Source organism: Sminthopsis crassicaudata, chromosome 5 (assembly GCF_048593235.1).
Source record: "Sminthopsis crassicaudata isolate SCR6 chromosome 5, ASM4859323v1, whole genome shotgun sequence".
NCBI lineage: Eukaryota > Metazoa > Chordata > Mammalia > Dasyuromorphia > Dasyuridae > Sminthopsis > Sminthopsis crassicaudata.
In genome coordinates, this window is record NC_133621.1 from 103,917,864 (window position 1) to 103,936,184 (window position 18,321).

General features: G+C 40.4%; 1 protein-coding gene across 6 annotated transcripts in view; it reads right to left on the bottom strand.

Moving 5' to 3' along the window:
• TRIM24 (tripartite motif containing 24) overlaps positions 1 to 8,760 on the bottom strand; it is a 115,504-nt gene extending 106,744 nt beyond the window's left edge. For 2 of the 6 annotated variants that reach the window (XM_074267811.1, XM_074267810.1), the window contains exon 1: positions 7,603 to 8,046. In XM_074267811.1, the coding sequence (XP_074123912.1) occupies positions 7,603 to 7,987 (385 nt within the window). In that variant the 5' untranslated portion in view covers positions 7,988 to 8,046. Of the gene's footprint in view, positions 1 to 6,789; positions 7,510 to 7,602; positions 8,051 to 8,306 lie in introns of those variants that run through there. The other 4 variants (XM_074267808.1, XM_074267809.1, XR_012482297.1 and 1 more) reach the window with 4 other exon arrangements.
• Between the last annotated feature and the right edge of the window lie 9,561 nt (positions 8,761 to 18,321).

Genomic DNA, 18,321 nt, shown 5'->3' on the forward strand with positions numbered 1-18,321 from the left:
GATTAACAGAGGAAGTTAAGTAAATTGGTTATAGAAAAAGAGATAAAACAAGTTATTAATCAACTCCCTAAGAAAAAATCCCCAGGACCAGATGGATTTACATGTGAATTCTACCAAACATTTAAAGAACAATTAACTCCAATGCTATAGAAACTATTTGAAAAAATAGTGATTGAAGGAGTCCTACCAAATTCCTTTTATGACAAAGACATGGTACTGATACCTAAACCAGGTAAGTTGAAAAAAGAGAAAGAAAATTATAGACCAATCTCCCTAAGGAATACTGATGCTAAAATCTTAGAAAAAATATTAGCAAAAAGATACCAGAATATCATCCCCAGGATAATACACCATGACCAAGTAGGATTTATACCAGGAATGCAGGCCTGGTTCAATATTAGGAAAACTATTAGCCTAACTGACTATATCAATAACTAAATTAACAAAAAACGTATGATCATCGCAATAGATGCAGAACACACATTTGATAAAATCCAACATAGATTCCTAATAAAAACACTTCAGAGTATAGGAATAAATGGACTTTTCCTTGAAATAATCAGGAGCCTATATTTAAAACCGTCAGTAAGCATCATATATGTAATGGGGATAAACTGGAACTATTCCCAGTAAGATCAGGAGTGAAACAAGCTATTATTCAATACTGTATTAGAAATGTTAGCCTCTGCAATAAGAGTTGAGAAAGAGATTAAAGGAATTAGAGTAGGTAATGAGGAAACCAAACTATCATCCTTTGCAGATGACATGATGATATACTTAGAGAACCCTAGAGATTGTACTAAAAAGCTAATAGATATAATCCACAACTTTAGCAAAGTTGCAGGATATAAAATAAATCCACATAAATCCTCAGCATTTTTATACATCACCAACAAAATGCAACAGCAAGAGATATAAAGAGAAATTCCATTCCAAACAAATGTTGAGAATATAAAATATTTGCAAATTAAGACAACTCTGAGATACTACTACACACATGTCAGATTGGCTAAGATGAAAAAAAAATGATCAATGTTGGAGATGTGGGAAAACTGGGATACTGATGCATTGTTGGTGGAGTTGTGAAAGAATCCTACCATTCTGGAGAACAATCTAAAATTATGCCCCAAAGTTATCAAACTGTGCATACCCTTTGATCCAGCAGTGTTACCACTGGTATTATATCCCAAAGAAATATTAAAGAAGGGAAAGGGACCCACATGTGCAAAAATGTTTGTGGTAGCCCTTTTTGTAGTGGCTAGAAACTGGAAATGGATGTCCATCAATTGGAGAATGGTTGGATAAATTGTGGTATATGAATGTTATGCAACATTGTTGTTCTATAAGAAATGACTAGCAGGATGAATACAGAGAGGCTTGGAAAGACTTACATGAACTGATGCTGAGTTGAAATGAGCAGAACCAGGAGATCATTATACACTTCAACAACAATACTGCATGAAGATGTATTCTGATGGAAGTGGATATCTTCAAAGAGAAGAGCTAATTCAGTTCCAATTGATCAATGATGGACAGAATCAACCACATCCAGAGAAGGAACACTGGGAAATGAATATGGACTACTTGCATTTTTGTTTTTCTTCCCCCATTATTTTTACCTTCTGAATCAAATTCTCCTTGTGTAACAAGAACTGGATGGTTCTGCACACATATATTGTATCTAGAATATACTATAACATATTTAACATGTATAAGATTGCCTGCCATCTAGGAGAGGGGGTTCAGGAAAGGAAGGGAAAAGTCAGAACAGAACTACGAGTGCAAGGGATAATGTAAAAAATTACCCATGCATATGTTGTCAATAAAAAGTTCAAACAAACAAACAAAAACAACAGAGAAACTGAACATCTTAAATGACTTTCAGAAATTGATAAGAGATATCCAGTATTAGGCTTAAGTACATATCAATTACAACCATTATAAGGCATTTTAAGGGGAGACACTGCTTTAAACTCACTTAATCAGCTTACAAAAGAAGCTCAAGAGGCTTTGAGAGAAGTTGAACTGGCTTTATCCAATGTGGTTGAAAGAGTCACTCAAAAACCCTTGGAAATATCAGTTTTTGCTACAAAAGAGGCACCCATAGCAATCCTTCATCAAGGAAACAGTGTGATAGAGTGGGTGAACCTCTCAGCACAACCAGAACAAAGCCTTACACTCCTTACCCACTGCTTGTGGCTAGAATTTTATTAAATGGTATTAAGCCAGTAGTACAATTATCTGTGATAAGATCTGACAAAATATACACATTTTATACTAAAGCACAAATTAATGTATGCTGTGAAACCATCCCAGAGTGGCAAACTTTATTGGCCATGACTCCAAATTTTTACACAGGGGTCTCCATTAAAGATAACCTGGCTACATAATTGGCAATGGATTTTTGAAGAAAAGGTTTCTAAGATTCCTCTTAAAGGACCAACTATCTTTACAGATGCATCCAAACATTACATTTGTGCTAATAGTTAAATCTCAAACTTATATGACAACTATAAAGAGAGTAGTCAGAATTCCTTTTCAATCAACTCAGCAGAATGAATTTTATGCAATCATGCTAGCTCTTATTTATTCAGGGGATGTAAATATAATATCAGACTCAGCTTATTCAGTAGGCGTAGTACAAAGAATTACCACAGCCCACATAAAATTTGTAGCTTCTAATATACGTATCAGCTAGTTAAGAAACTTGGAGAGCAAATGAGAAAGCATCCAGGTAAGATTTATATCTTGCATGTCCACTCTCATAGTGGACTTCCAGGTCCTATTTTTTATGGAAATTGAAAGGCAGATTGCCTTCTAACCATGTTAGCCAATACTCCTTTATTTCAGACAGCCCAAGAATCTCATTTTAAATATCATCAGGCTGCTCCAGCTTTACGTTTGCAATTTGGGATAACAAGAGAGGAAGCTAGAAGCATAGTAAAAAGCTGTATAGCTTGCCTTCCTTTCCACACTCCTATGCTCCCTCCAGGGAAGAACCTTCATGGTTTGAGACCCAATGAAATTTGACAAATGGATGTGACTCATTATAAATCTTTTGGTCGTCTGTCTTTTATCCACATTGTGGTAGATACCTTTTTCAGGGTTCACTTTTGCAATGCCAACAGCAAAAGAGACAGTCTAAGTGGTCACTAAATTCCTTAGACAAACATTTGCAATTATGGGTGTGCCATAAGCAATAAAAACAGATAATGGACCTGCATATACTTCTAAACATTTTGCACACTTTTGTGCACAGTAGCATATTTTACACATCACTGGCATACCCTTTAATCCTCAAGGTCAGGCAATAGTAGAGAGAAGAAACAGAGACATTAAGACACTCCTCCCAAAAACAAAAGAAAGGGGGAGCCACAAGTAATTCTAGAGAACTTCTAAATTTAACTCTTTGCACAATTAGCTTCTTGATTTTTGATAAACATGCACTAGCTCCAGCAGACAGGTTGTATAACCCGCCAAAAGGGCAGCCAGTGTCCAGTGCAAACAGCTCCACTATCTTTAGAAAATGGCTCTCCAATTTCCCTATGGAATTTTTCACCTCCCTCCCTGAGAAGTCAGGGCATGACACTTCTACTTGAAGCATGGATACCTATAGCAGGATGCTTACTCAGTGTGAGTGATTAGATAATGGTTCTCTAGTTCACACATACTTAGTGTGATATAATGATGTAATCATACTGAAGTATTTAAGGGCTAAGAGGACTGGAGATGAAAGCTCAGATCTCAGGCTCAGATACATAGAGGAGACATAGAAGGAGACAGAAACAGAGATCCTCCTGGTGGCTCTCCTGCCTTCATCACTCCTCCACCTAAGACCAAGGCTAATCTCCAAAGATCCTCCAGAGAGCCAGTCCAGACATTACATATTCTGAGCAATGTAAGGAACAACAGTGACAGTTTTCCAATAGTCTACGTGTGTGGAGTCCTTAAAGGACAAAAAAGGAGCATCAACATCAACTTTGTATTAATGAACTTAGCAGATATAAAACCTGATCATTTCAATACACAAAGAACAGAAATGATTTTATATAAGCTTGTTGCAATTTTTAAGTGTCTTTTAAATTTAACATATAAGCAATAGATTCTTGCTTTCCTATTACCCTTCTCTAAACTTCATTTTGCTCTTTTAACAGTGCAGTCGATTAATTTCATGTATAAAATGATTAAAAATAAATTCTACCTCCTCCATTAAAAAAAAATTTAAATAAATATGTCAAGTCGAGCAAACAAATCTTGTTGGTTACATCTAAGAACCATCTCTCTTAATTTGCAGCACTCCTCAGTCCCACACCTGTCAGGAGAAGAGTAACAATTTGATCAGTAGATCCTGCAACTTGTTTGTCTTCATGTTAGTATATAAATTATTTGCTTCTACTCAGTTCATAAGGGTCTTTACACATTTGCTCTCAACCCGTCCCATTCCACAGAACTATTCATTACTTCAATACATCATAATTTGTTCAGTCATTCCCCAACTGATGTGGGTTCCTTTTATATCTTCTCTGATCTTTGGGGTAGCAGCCTAGCACCGCTACTACTGAGTCAATGGATATGCACAGTTTAGTATCTTTACTGGCCTAAAACTAAATAAACTGCTTTTCAAAACTCTTCCTGTAAATTGTCATATTATTCATTAGTAATGATTATAGAACCATAAGTGGTAATTTGTTAAAAGCTGAAAGGATCTACTAAGGATGAGGAAACAAGGATTAAAGAAGGCATGACCTACTACTTTTACATTAGTCTCTCACCTCACTTAACTCTATTAAATATTTTTATATTTCCCATGATACTCAGTAAATACTTGGCTTTAACTAAAGAGAACACAGAGCTCAATGAACAGCAAATTTCACAGTGGCAGAGCACAGATTTAGTCTTCTGATTATCCCAACTACTTTACCACCTGTATGTTGAGCAAATCACTTTTTGAGGAGTTTACTCAAAATGCAAAATGAAAGTTTTGGATTAGATTATCATTAAATTCCATAATATGATGATGATAATTCCAGTGTTTCTGTCCCCACTACATCATAATGCCTCTTTTTCCCCCCGATATAATTGGGGTTAAGTGACTTACTCAGAGTCACACAGCTAGGAAGTGTTAAGTGTGAGGCTAAATTTGATCTCAGGTCCTCCTGACTTCAGGGCTGGTCCTCTATCCACTGCACCACCTGGCTGCCCCTCACAATGCCTCTTTTAAGGAAGTCAACATGAATTCCAGAAATCAATTCTACCTTCTTTAAAATGTATATAATTTTTGAAGATTTGCCTTTACATTGCCATTTACATTATTAAAATTAGCTTCTTTTTCCAAAACAAATCATTGAATCAAAGAGAAAAATAAAGTGAAGAAAATAGACAAGGTAATTGGTTCTGGAAGAAAATGATCCCAAATCACATAACCTAGACAATGAGTTGATTGTTTTGCTTTTTCACTGAGGAGATTATGTATTATAAAGCAAAGTTGAAACTTTAAACCTCTTTAAATCCTGTATGTCCTTCTGAAAACTTGTCCTGTTGCTATTTCATGTAAACTACAATCTACAATGTGGGATTCACATTACAAGTATTATCTGGTCTACTTGTATTAATTCCAATTTTGGACCTGGAAGAGACTTTAAGATATCTAGCCCTCCTTCACTTTTCAGACCACAAAACACAGACTCAATATTTGATCTCTGCATGACACTAATGTAGTTTACAATTTTTAGAACAATTCTAGGCTCAGACAGGCCAGATTCAGATCATAGATTGTTGGTTATTTTCTAGTTAAGGATCAAAATAGTTTTGTGAATTATTTCTTTAAAAGCAGCTTCACTGAATAATATACTACTTGAGTTAAGTCCTCTACCCCCCAATCCCCAATTTTTAGTCACTAAAATTCCCTTTACACCCATGATAAATCTTGGATAGGCTGGCTGATTCCTTATGTTAAAGCCATAGTTCACTTAATCCGATAAAAAGCATTTTTCATCCCTCAGATCTAGTTCAATGATTTGGCACTACATCTGGCAACTAGATGGCGGTCAAATCCTGCCTCAGAACTTTACATGACCCTGGACAAGTCACTTCAGTCAGTTTGGCATCATCTTTAAAGTGAGCAGGAGAAAGAAAAGATCAAGCTCTGGGTACCTTTGCATCCCAAATTGAGTCATGAAGCATTGGACAGGGCTGAACAAAAGGGAGAACACCAGAAAATGTAGGGATAATTCTTAATAGCTGGCATTTGTAAGTCCTTTACGCCTATTATCTCATTTAATCGTCACAACAGGAAGCAGTGTCCTGACAAGTTCACACAACTGTCTGAGGCCGAACTTGAACTCGGGTCTCCGGACTCCAGGCCCAAAGTTCTCCACTGCACTATAACGTAAGCTAAGTCGAGCTTTTCCTCTAACGATTGGTTGGAGTTAAAAATAAATCATTTCCATTTTGAAAAGCAGTTAACCTATTTTCCTGAATGTACTTTTACAATCTTTAAAGAAAAATACAAAAAAAAAAAAAAAAAAAAACCACTCCAAAATTCAAAACTTCTCTGACATATAAATTAGACAAAATATTATGTTTTCAAACTTCAAAAAAAGAAAAAAATTGTTTAGTCTTCTATCAAAAAGCACAAGTTACCTGTTAAGAGATTCTCCTACTAGACTAACCAACCGTTACCTCACCATGGAGAAGCCGCACATCTTCCCCATAAACAGCTGTTTTCATTATTACGTGCATAATTTAAAAACAAACAAAAACCAACCCACACACTCCTACCAAACTTACTTTTTTCAGGATTAGTTCTTTTTCTTCTCACTCTCCTGTGTCCAAGCCCGCTAAAGTTAGTCCCTTTACAGGAGGAAAAAATAAAACCCCTGTCATTTTGTCCTTTTGTCCCTAACGGAAGGGGAGCAAGATCGTCGTGGGGAACCAGCTTAGAGCATCGACTCAAAGCTCCGACCCCAGAACTGGACGTGAAATTTAGCATCATTTCCACAATTCAAGGGGAAAAAAAATGGGATGGTTTCCCCCTATGTTCCCGGAACCACGGAGACCTGGACAAAAGCTCCGGGCAAACACCGAGAAATAACTCCAAGGAAGCTGCAAAAGTTCCGACATTAACAATACATTGGTCAACTCGAGGGAGACTTTTAAAAAAAGGCAAAGTCGGGGTGCTCGGCGCGGAGGCCGAGAAGGGCACTGGGGGGAGCCCGGGGCACGTCTTCCCCGCGGCGGGGTGGCAAAGTCACCAGCGCCCAGGGAAGTTGCCTGCAGAGAAGCCGACACACCGCAGAGAGCGCGCAGGGCCCTCCATGCGTGTCACACGCCTGCACACACACACACTCACTCACACACACATACACCCGCTCCTCTCGCTCTCCGTCCCCCCCCCCCTGCCAGTGGCGACATGACAGCAGGGTCGAGACACACACAGACACACAGACACACACACACACACTCACGCGCTGTGAGCCTCCCTAGCTCACGTCCCCCGCCTCCCCGCCCCTCGGCTCCCCTCCCCCAGCTAGCGGCGCGGCTCCGCTAGGCTCGCCCTGTCCAGGGCCTCACGCGCGCGCGGCGGGAAAGGGTCTCGCTCACCTTGGGTGCTGTATGGAGGGGTGGCAGAGATGGGGGAGCCGGGGGCAGCGGCTGCGGCGGCGGGAGGGGGGGGCGTCTCGGCGGCCCCCAGGAGCGGGGCGGGCAGCATGAGGTAGCGCTGGGGGGCGGGCAAGCATCGCTGGCAGAACGAGTGCAGGCAGGGCAGCAGCTTGGGCGCCCGGCTCTGGATGTTCTGGTGACAGACGGCGCAAGTGTCCAACAGGTTGAGGCGGGCCGCCTCCCCGCCGCGCTCCGAGTCCGGGCCCTGCCGGCTCTCGGCCTCATTCTCCCCGCTGGGGGCCGCGGCCGCCGGGCCCCCAGCCGCTACCGCGGCAGCCACCGCCGCCGCCGCTGCCGCCGCCGCTTTCTCCACAGCCACCTCCATTGTCCTGTCCCCGCCGCTGCCGCTGCTGCCGCCGCCGAAAGAGAAGGGGGAGTGCGGTCTCCGCCCGCCGCCGCCGCCGCCTCCTCCTCCTCCTCCTTCCAACCACCGCCCCCGTCCTCCTCCTCCTCCTCCTCCGGACTAGGGGGCGGGGAGGAGCGGGAGGGAGGCGCAGAGGAAGCCGCCTCCCCGGTGGCGCGGCCGGAAGGAGCGAGAGGAGTCGGCAGGGACCGCTCCTTGCTGGCGGCGGGAAGCTTCGCCCGGGCCGCCGAGATCCTGGAGCCCTCCCCGGTTCCGGCTTCTCCTGGGCCCTGGGCTCGGCTCTCGAACCGCGCGCACCGCCGCCTCCCACCTCCCCCGCCCTCCGTAGGCGGCCTCCTCCCCGACTCCTCCCTCTCCTCGCAACTAGGACGACCGCAAAAAAAGCCCCGCAGCCCAATGACCGCCGCCTCTCGCGACGGGGCGGAGCCTGCCCGGGACTACCCAGGCTCGGCCCAGGAGAGGGGACCGCGAGAGGGAGCGGAGAGGAGGGAGGCGCAAGCCCCTCCTCCTCTCCGCGGAACTCTGGCGGCGGTTGGGCTGTTGGTGGCGGTTTTGTACCGCGGAGGAGATGGAGGGTTCCGTTTGTTGTATTGGCCGGCTTGAGAGGCGCCCTCCCTCCCCCCCCAACCTGCACCTTCCCGGCGTCCAACCACCTCGCACCTAACTCCGCACGCTCCTCCAGCCCCCGGAGCGTCTCCCCCTTCCTCATTGGGAGGCGTGTTTAATAAGTAACTGCCCGAGATAACTCTCCTGGCCTTTTGCGTGGTAGAGTCGGGGGCACGACCTCCCGGCTTTCAAAGGAACAACAGAAATCTTTTTGTGTCACGGACCCTGTGGCAATCCGGGGAATCCTATGGATCGACATCTCAAAATATTATATGTAAATGCATAAAATAAAATGCATAGGGTTGCAAAAGAATCCATCTATATTAAAATACAGCGTTCAGATTTTGTGTGTAAAGTACATAATTCCGGGTTGAGAACCTTTCCTTTGAGGGGAATAAAGGTCTGGACCGGAGTGCCAGAGTGGGAAGAAGCAGAGGAAACACGAGCTTTTTCTAAGGGGAAAAATAGAGATGGTGGTGTGTTGTGGTTTTTTTTGTTTTTTTTTTTTCAAGGCAGGAGGTCCACGGATTTTTACAATTGCTTTTTTTTTTTTTTTTTTTTTTTTAATCAGAATAATGAATGGTAAAGGTGGGGAGAAATGTGGGTGGAACTAGAAATGAACCCTTACAATGCTGGGTGAGCGGAAGAGTAGATGAATGGATCAAGTCAAACCTCTTTTATGCTGATTTGTACGCAGAGAGATTCACTTAAGAGCGCCTGGATTCCGGAGATGGATTGAAGCAGTTTAACAAGAAAAAATACTGAACTTCTTTTAAAAAAAAAATTCTAAAATAAGGTCCTAGGTACGAATTTTGGCTGTAACAGCATATGAAGGGCAAGAAAGGAGACCGTGTGACTTTTTCTTATGGAAAAAACAAAACCCACCAATACAAGGATTTTCAAAACCTTTGTATTATGAGTTTTGCCAGTGGGATCTTTACATAGGATAGAGGCAGCCTTTCTTTTCAACGTCCACAGAATTTAAACTTCAAAGTTTAAGTGGAGCAAACACCAGGTCTTCCGAGGAGTAGAGTTCAGAGATTAAGCTTTATACCCTGCACCTGCTAGAAATCTGATTGCAATGTGTTCCTACAGCCTAGAGGAGAGGCCTGGGAAGTAGCCCTGAATCTGAATCCAGGCAGGCTCCCAGGGATTACATCTCCAGGTATTTATATATTCTGGCGTTCCAGATGATCTCCTTTCTAAGGTCATTGTAAAAACTAAAATCTATAAATCCGAGTTTTCTTGTGTAGCAAGACAACTGTATAAATGTGTATACGTATATTGTATTTAACATATATTTTAACATATTTATCATGTATGGAACTACCTGCCATCTAGGAGAGGGGATGGAGGGAAGGAGGGGAAAAGTTGGAACAGAAGTTTTGCAAGGATCAATGTTGAAAAATTACCCATGCATATGTTTTGTCAATAAAAAGCTATTTTTAAAAAAATAAAATCTAATCAGAGCCCTTGTTATGAGGAAGAACTTCCCCAGGCTATGGCTGATAATGAGCATTTAGGAAGAACCCACTTTTCTAGAAGGGCTGCTAGGTGGCTCAACGGATAAGAGTTAAAAAGGCATTTTCCTGATTTTAAAGGTGGCTGCTAACACACTGTGGCCCAGGGCAAATCACTTAGCCCTCTTTGCTTCTGTTTCTTCATTTGTAAAATGAAAAGGAAATAACAAATCAGTCCAGCATTCTTGCCAAGAAAAGCCCTAAATGGAGTCACCTAGAATCAGACATAACTGAAAGATGACAGGAAGACAGGGCTTTATACCCAACTTAGTTTGGAGATACAAAAAACAAAACAAAAAGACATTTCCATGAAAATGCTAACTTTTTAAAGTGAGCAGAGGTCAAAATAAGACAATGGATTTTGAAAGTGAATAGAAGTAGAAAATATGGAAACTGTAAACAGCTTATTATTGTGAGAATTAGATAACTTACATAAAATCAGAGAAATTAGAGAAATGCTGAGAAACAAAACTGAAATTTAGGAAAGGAAACCTAAAGGTTAAATTGACTTTGAACAAAGAAAAGGAAACTTACAGAGAGAAGCCATAAATTAGAATAAGAAACAAGCTATTGGTAGATACTGTAAGGGTGAATACATACCCTAACAGAGATCAAAGAAAATCTGGTCTCAGTTCCTGAAATGTGTGGAAACATTCTTGAACCTGGACCCAACCTGGGACACTCAGGTTGGAGAATTAGGCACAATGGATAGTCTGTAACCTCTGTAGTATTCACCAATGTGGAAAATAGGTAGGGACAATAAAAAGTTCTTTTCCAGGATTCATCTGTTAAGTCCACTGACTTGCTAAATGCTTGTTTCTTACATTATGAATACCCAAAAGTTGGAATAGCTTCTGGGCATCCTGAAGGTTTTTCAAGGATGGGAAGGGTAGGGAAGGCAGTGGAATCTGGACCTGTTGTAAAAGAGCCAATGACTAAGAATGGCATAGTGGACAAAGAGTTTCTCTTCAGAGAATTTCAATTCAGATTCTACCAATGGCACTTTTTTTGGCTTTGTGGTCCTGGGCCAGTCACCTAATCTTGCAGTGCTTTAGGCCTAAAATGCAGAGAAAGTACACACTTGCATTGGTAAAAGGTGTTTCCTGATTTGGGAACTTATCAGTGAAATAACTGATCCCTGTCCCTAGGGAAGGAAATCTCTCTTTTTCTCCACTACACACTCATCTTTGGAGAGTTTGTAGTTTTTGGTTTTTATTTTTTACAAGCTACTTGCTTTTATACAGGCCCCGGAGGGTATCACCAATTCCCTCAACCAACTGGAAGAGACTTCTACTTGAAATCTGTCCAGCTTAAATTTTTGCTTGCTTCAGGAGAGCTGTCCATGTCTTATTCCCTAGTAACAATTAACTGATTCAATCAAGAAATGTTCTTACCTGAAAAAGGCAATTTCTTTTCAATGGACCCCTACTCACATTGGGAATCCAAAAAAAAAAAAAAAAATAGAAAGACATCAACTGATGCAGAAGAAGGCAGTAAAGTAAGTAGAATAAGGAAAACAATTTACCCCTGTCTACAACAATGCCCACTTTGTAGAGAAGAGGGAAGATGTGTATTCAGAAATGGATATAATATTAAAAAAAACAAAATGTAAGAAAACTATTTTTAAAAACCCTACCATCCAATAATTCTGATGACTTAGAGAAATGAGGCGTCTTGGGAGAGGAATACTACAATGACTATAGGTCAAAGATAGGAGTTCAAACAGAAAGCAAAGAAATTTAATTGGCATGATAAAGAATACTATGCTTGATTAATAGCAGATTCAGCTTTCTAGGATAAAAATTTGGCTTTTTATAGCTTTTCAGGACATTTTAGGATACATAGTCAATCAGCAACATTCTTCCACAACTTTGGAAGATAACTAGAGAATTTCATAGAAAAAGGAGAGGTAAAGAAAGAGGGGAGAATCATTGCAGGGAAGTATTTAGAATGCAAATAGCAGGATTTATTATAAAATACATTCCCTACCCAAGAGCAAGAGACAAAGAGAAAGAATCAAAGATTTTGACAATTTGTTAACGTTCTTTTAAGCAAAACTATTGGATCTCTATTCCAAGAACAAGTAGTTGTTACAACATGTTTGAGATGATTCATTTTACTATGTTTATTCTCCTTACTGTCTAAGGTCTCCAGATAGTTGAGGGATTTCTACATTATTAGTCTATCAGAGATATCACAAAATGATTGTTTTTCATTCTTCTACATGAGTCAAACACCAAAAAAAAGTCACCTATTTAGGTTTATACCAGTTTTCTCAACTTCTTTATCTCTTATCTCAACCACATAGAAACTGAAACTTTTTGTAACCTAACCAAGACCTAAATTTAATGGCCTTTTCTTAGTTTCTTCCTGACCTTCCTTTTCTTTATCTTTTGACACTAATTCACCTTTTACTCTTCTCTTTCCCTTATCCTTTCTTGCTCCATCACTCCACTCATATACAAATATTGTCAATTCTCATTTCACAACATCAACTCACATCTGTATCCTTTCCCTTAGCTCCACTTTTATGGTCATTGTCCTTGTTTGGGATCTTACAATATAATAGATGATTAATTGGACCCCTATTTTTTATTCCAGTGAGTATTAATCAGTTTTATATGATTCCATAAGGGTAATGTTTATAAGTTCTATAAATTAGGCCCCTAAACTGTGAACTGTAGATTATAAATTCACTGCTTAACCCTAGGAAGCTAATTAGAGAGCATCTATACATTTTTTAGCCTTGTTATGATGATCATAATTAGCATGGAGGAGGTAACGCAAATACATGCAAGGTTCCCCAGCTTTTTTGTTGTCCTCTATTCCTTACCATCCCTCTATTGCCCACATAAGGAGATGACCCTGAGCACTTGACTAGTGGATGATCCTTGGTGCCAGCCTGCTGCCTTTTTTCCTACCATGGATTCATGCACATATTTTGACATCTGTTTATATTATTCTGTCCTAAGTCTATTCCTCAGTTTGGTAGGACTTCCTGAAAGGTAATTCTTTCAAGATAAGTCTGATCTGCTCATCAACCCATTTATCAACCAAAGGGATTCTTTATTTCGTATTCTTTATTCTATTATTCTTTAACAAGCTCTTCTCATCAACTGATCTGCTCATTAACCCATTTATCAACCAAAGGGATTCCTGGAGAGTCAAAGGTAGGGTTGGTCAACCAATGAAATTCTATATTTTTACTTTATTTTATCTGTATTGTTTGGGTACCAAGCACTACAAAATTAAGGCCCTAGAGGAAAAGGTCATCTCAAATTATGAGGAAGGTCTAAGATCTACTTCCTTAGAGGGGGACATGGATCCTTTAATAAAGTACCATGGGCTCAGAGTTATTTTAGTTTCTTTGATTGTAGGTTGGACAACTTGGAACTCCATAACAACCTTTGTGACAGGACTCCATGTTTTCTTTACTCAGCATTCTTTCCCTGACTTCCTCCTTTCATGAAAACTGATTGGCTCCAGCTTCCTTGACACAACTTCATGGAATGGGGTCATAAAAGATCCCAGACCTCTGTAGTCCAAGCCTTTCAGACTCAGTGGTTGTCTAAAACCACATAATGATATACTGACTAAATGGATATAAGAGAAGGAGGGCCAAAGTACAAAGAAGTTAAGTGTATCCTTCCTTGCTGTGTTTGAACACATTAAGCCTCCTTTGTCCAATGATTCATGAATACCCCATTTCATCCTAGTGTTGAACCCAAATTAAGAGGTTACTGGCCTCAATGCTTCACCCATAACATTTGGTGTAATCTTGGCATCTTGGCAAGGTGGAACAAGAGGAATTGATGCTTTGGTTCACATTGTGGTTAAATTGGGGGAAGAGTCATGTAAATATAAAAGAGTCATCTGATTCTATGGCAGGACATTGTCTGGCTTCCTGTTGCCAGGGCCCTCTTAATCTTGTATAGTAAGTCCTCTGTGGGACCAGTAACAGGTTCCAGCTTAGGCAGATGGATTAGCTTAGTGGATGTTGGAACAAGTTTCCCAGGAGGGTAAAGAGACTAGCAAAGCCAGCATTCCCTAGATGTTGTAGAAGTTAGATTGCCAGAATAGTCAGACTGAAAGTAAATTAAGCCAGCAAATTCAGTTGCTAGAAACAGACCTCTTAACTATGGGGACTGCAATAAAAATAGAGACATAGCAAATAGAACTGGTGGCTATGCAAATGATGAAATCCCTCCTTTGGGATCCCTTACTGTGGTCTCTGACCCAGAGGTCCAATTCTTCTGGGGATACAAATAAGTAGATCACAGAACAGACTTGGGAAGACTAGGGAACCTCTACTGGTTGTACCTATCACTACTCTTTGAGTACCTTCTGTGAGAGAGAGCAGACTGATCCTCTCCATCAAATTGCTGAGGTGGATGCACAAACAGAAATTTGGATTGGTTCCTGAAGATGTGATCTAAGATAGCCAATGTTGAAAAGCTCTCTGCTAGGATTAGCTAGATAGTTATTTGACCCTGGCCAAATAACTTAACCCCAGTTACCTTTAGATTTTAATAGCCTGGGAGAACTCCCTGAAGATCTGTTATAGGACCAGATAAATTTATTAAAATTTATAGAGGGGATATACTCTGTCCCTTTTTGGGTGGCTAAAATGAAGAATTATTCAGTCATTGTTCAGTTGTATTTGACTCTTGGTGACTGCATCTGAAATTTTCTTGTCAAAGATACTGGAGTAGGTTGTCCTGTCCTTCTCCAAATCATTTTACAGTTGAGTAAACTGAGGCAGTGTTAAGTGACTTGCCTAGAGTCATACAGCTAGTAAATGTCTGAGCCTTTATCTACTGTACCACCTAATTGCCCAGTTATCCATTTCAGGCTGTCATTAGTTGGAAGATGGGAATCTGAAATTTTTACAGGAAATAGATTGTATAGATTGTATTTATGTTGTTTCATCAATGCTTGCCACATCCTAAGCCCAGATTGTTTCAGAGGCCATTAGATCCTGCTTTCTGGTTAGATCCTCTCCTATTCCTTCCTCTCTCCCTCACCTACCTGAATGGCTTGAGATTTTAGCATTGGTTCATCACCACACAGCCTTATATGTGTGGGCTAGTGTCTCCAGTAGTTTTATAATAACTGGGAAAATAAAATCTGACCTTTGCAATTTATTGGCAATGTAGAACAAATTGGATCTAGGGCCCCTCAGTAAGCACAAGGATACTGAAGAGAGATTTACAAAGAGTTTTTAGAGTAAGATACAGTTATTATTTTTACATTTAAGGACTTTTCAAAATTCAGAGACTGGTTAGTTGTATCCACTTGTATCTTATAAAACAGTTAGTGATGCAATTGTAGATGATTTCATGTCACTTAAAAGGAAAACTTAATTCAGGAAAAAAGCCTTAACTTCAGCGGCTATACAAAATGTTGGTGATGATACAAAATGGAATTGATTTGATTCTTTCAATTTCCCCCTTTGATCTTTGGAAGTTTAACCTCCCAAGGAGATGTTTTAACATGGTCAAAGTCAGCAGGGTGGACTAACATGAACCTCTCTAAGACTAGCTTAGAATAGGCTTTAATGCAGCAACTAATGCAAAGTCTAAAATAAAATTATAAGGCAGAAGGCAATAAGGGGTCATTTACCAAGGGTGGCTACCAGGCCACTTCCCTGCAGCTAAATGAACCAGGAAGAAGGATTCTATCAGGGATCACTTGGGTGAGTGATTGTGATTCTGCTATAACTTATTGAATTTGCTGAAGGATCTTAGCAGGGTGATACCCTATGAACCAAGGGTTATTATTGAAATTACTGGCTGTAGTGCCATTGCATGTCAAATTACCAAGAAAAACATAATTTGGAGTGGTCTTCTGATATGAGGTGATGCTTAACTATAGTGACATGCAGAAAATGCCTTCTGTGGCATTGGGGATCAGAGCAGTTTCAATGCAATTCACTACATCATCCAGGCTCAAGTGACATTAATCCCTTTCTTGGTTTAACACATAGGGAATATAGGCAAGGTAGTATAGTAATCCAGCTACTATATGCTGTGGTGAAATCATTAAGCTAGATGAGGAATCTACTATTTTTTTCTTATTTATTTATCTAAACAAAACTTTTTTCTACTATTTTTTAATTCAGAAAAGGTAAATAGCTTGCAGAGCCAGAGAGTTAGATTTCCCCCCCCCCTCCCCGGGTGTATTATAAAGTATTTAGATAGGATGAAAAGGGCTCATCAGAATAAAAGACATAAAAATCATCTCTAATAATCCTGAAGGACAACAAAAACAATCTCAGTCTCTGTAATGGGAAGGACTGTACATGGTTCAAGATCTTCCCCCCCCCCCCACATAGATGATGGCAAACCCAACACCTAGAAAGCCCAATAACTTTGAGATTACATAAAGAATCCCGTACCCCATCATGAGGATTGCTGACAGCATTGTTTCCTCCAATCATCCTGAGAGGACTGGATTGGGAAAGAAAAGGCCACAATTGGAAGAGCACAAATCAAACAACAAAATAATTATCAAGCAGCACGAGGGGCACGCTTCATGTGCTAACAAGGTACCCAAAAGTCCCTTTTTTCAATCTTAATTGCTGTTGGAGTGGTCAGTAGCACCTAAACTAGCTGTGTTCCATTAATTGGTCCATTAAAAATTCTTTATGTACAGGACCAAAATCATGGAGTAAAAAGTCCAAAGATCCAGTCTGGACTGCTGCTCCAGTACTTTTAGCACCCTGATTTGTAAGTTCTGTATATAAGAAGCAACAGAGGTATTTCCTCCTAATGGAGAATTGCGTACAGGAGAAAAGGTCTTCTTGGATTGGTAATGGTGGTGTTTTCTGAAAAGCATTTCAGAAGTATGAAATTTCCACCCAGGTTTGCTCCACAGACAGAACAAAGTTAGAGGAAGAATATTAAACCACATTAGATAGTTTCGACACAAATTTGCCAATCAGATTTTTAAACTCTTTGTATATACACAACCTGACATGAACTGTGGTTGTGGCAAGGTGCGTAAAATTTTAGGACCAACCTTGGCAAGAGCAAATCCTGGATAGGAAAGAATTAGTAGGATGGGTGCCCCTTTCAAAATCAGTGGAAGTCAGAGGGCCAAAGTGGGGAACAAATTCTTTTAGGAGAACCTTTGCAAATCTAGTTGTAGTTTAAGAGCCAGGAAAGGCTTCCACTGATCAGTGAGTTGGTCCACAATATCCCAGTCACTAACACAGGTGACTTATCAATCAGAAGACTTAGTAGCATCAGGCTTATTGTTACAAACCCCTAATAGGCAACCTGATGATGGTCGCACAGATTCTGACTCCAAGCAGCAGAGCCCAGGAATATTCTGGACTGCAACTCTGACAGCTGACCCAACTATGCTCACTATTTATATAAATGGAATACCATTAAAAGGATTGGTAGACATGGGTGCAGATCATATAGTCATTAGAGGTGCCAACTGGCCCAGTCACTGGCCAAAGATTAAGGTAGATACTTACATGTCTGGTGTAGGAGGATCAATAGCAGCAGAAGTTAGTGCTGCCCCTATGAGATGGACATTTGAAAATGAAACAGAAGTTTTTACTCCTTTTGTTGTTGAAAAAATCCCCATCAATCTGTGGGGAAGAGACATTTTACAACAATTAGTATTAAAAATGAGCATTTTGGTTTTTTAGGCAGGGCTGCTGTTGAAGGCCTGCCTGCACTCTCACCGGTTCCTATTCAGTGGAAAACTAACACACCAGTGTAGGTAGAACAGTGGCCCTTAACAAGCGATAAAATTCAGGCCTTAGTAGATAGATATAATGCAAAAGCAACTTGACCAATGACACTTACAACCTTCTCTAAGTCCTTGGAATTCTCCAGTATTTGTTGTAAAAAAGAAATCGGGAAGTGGAGGATGTTGGAGAGCAAATAGGTCACCCAGATGATTTCATGGTCAGAGACCACAGCAGCACTATTGTAAAGATCATCCCACATAAAATCAGGCCCATCAGTAAACAACATATAATCAGGATTTTGCAAGAGATAGTAAAAAACGTGGTTGTCCAGCCATGTCTGCTAGAGATATATTATGGAGTGGCTCCCCAGAGCAAATTGGAGAGCAATGTGGTGAAATTGAGAATGGCACATAACTCTAGAGGAACATTCACTTTACTCAGCAAGGTCACTTTATATTTTA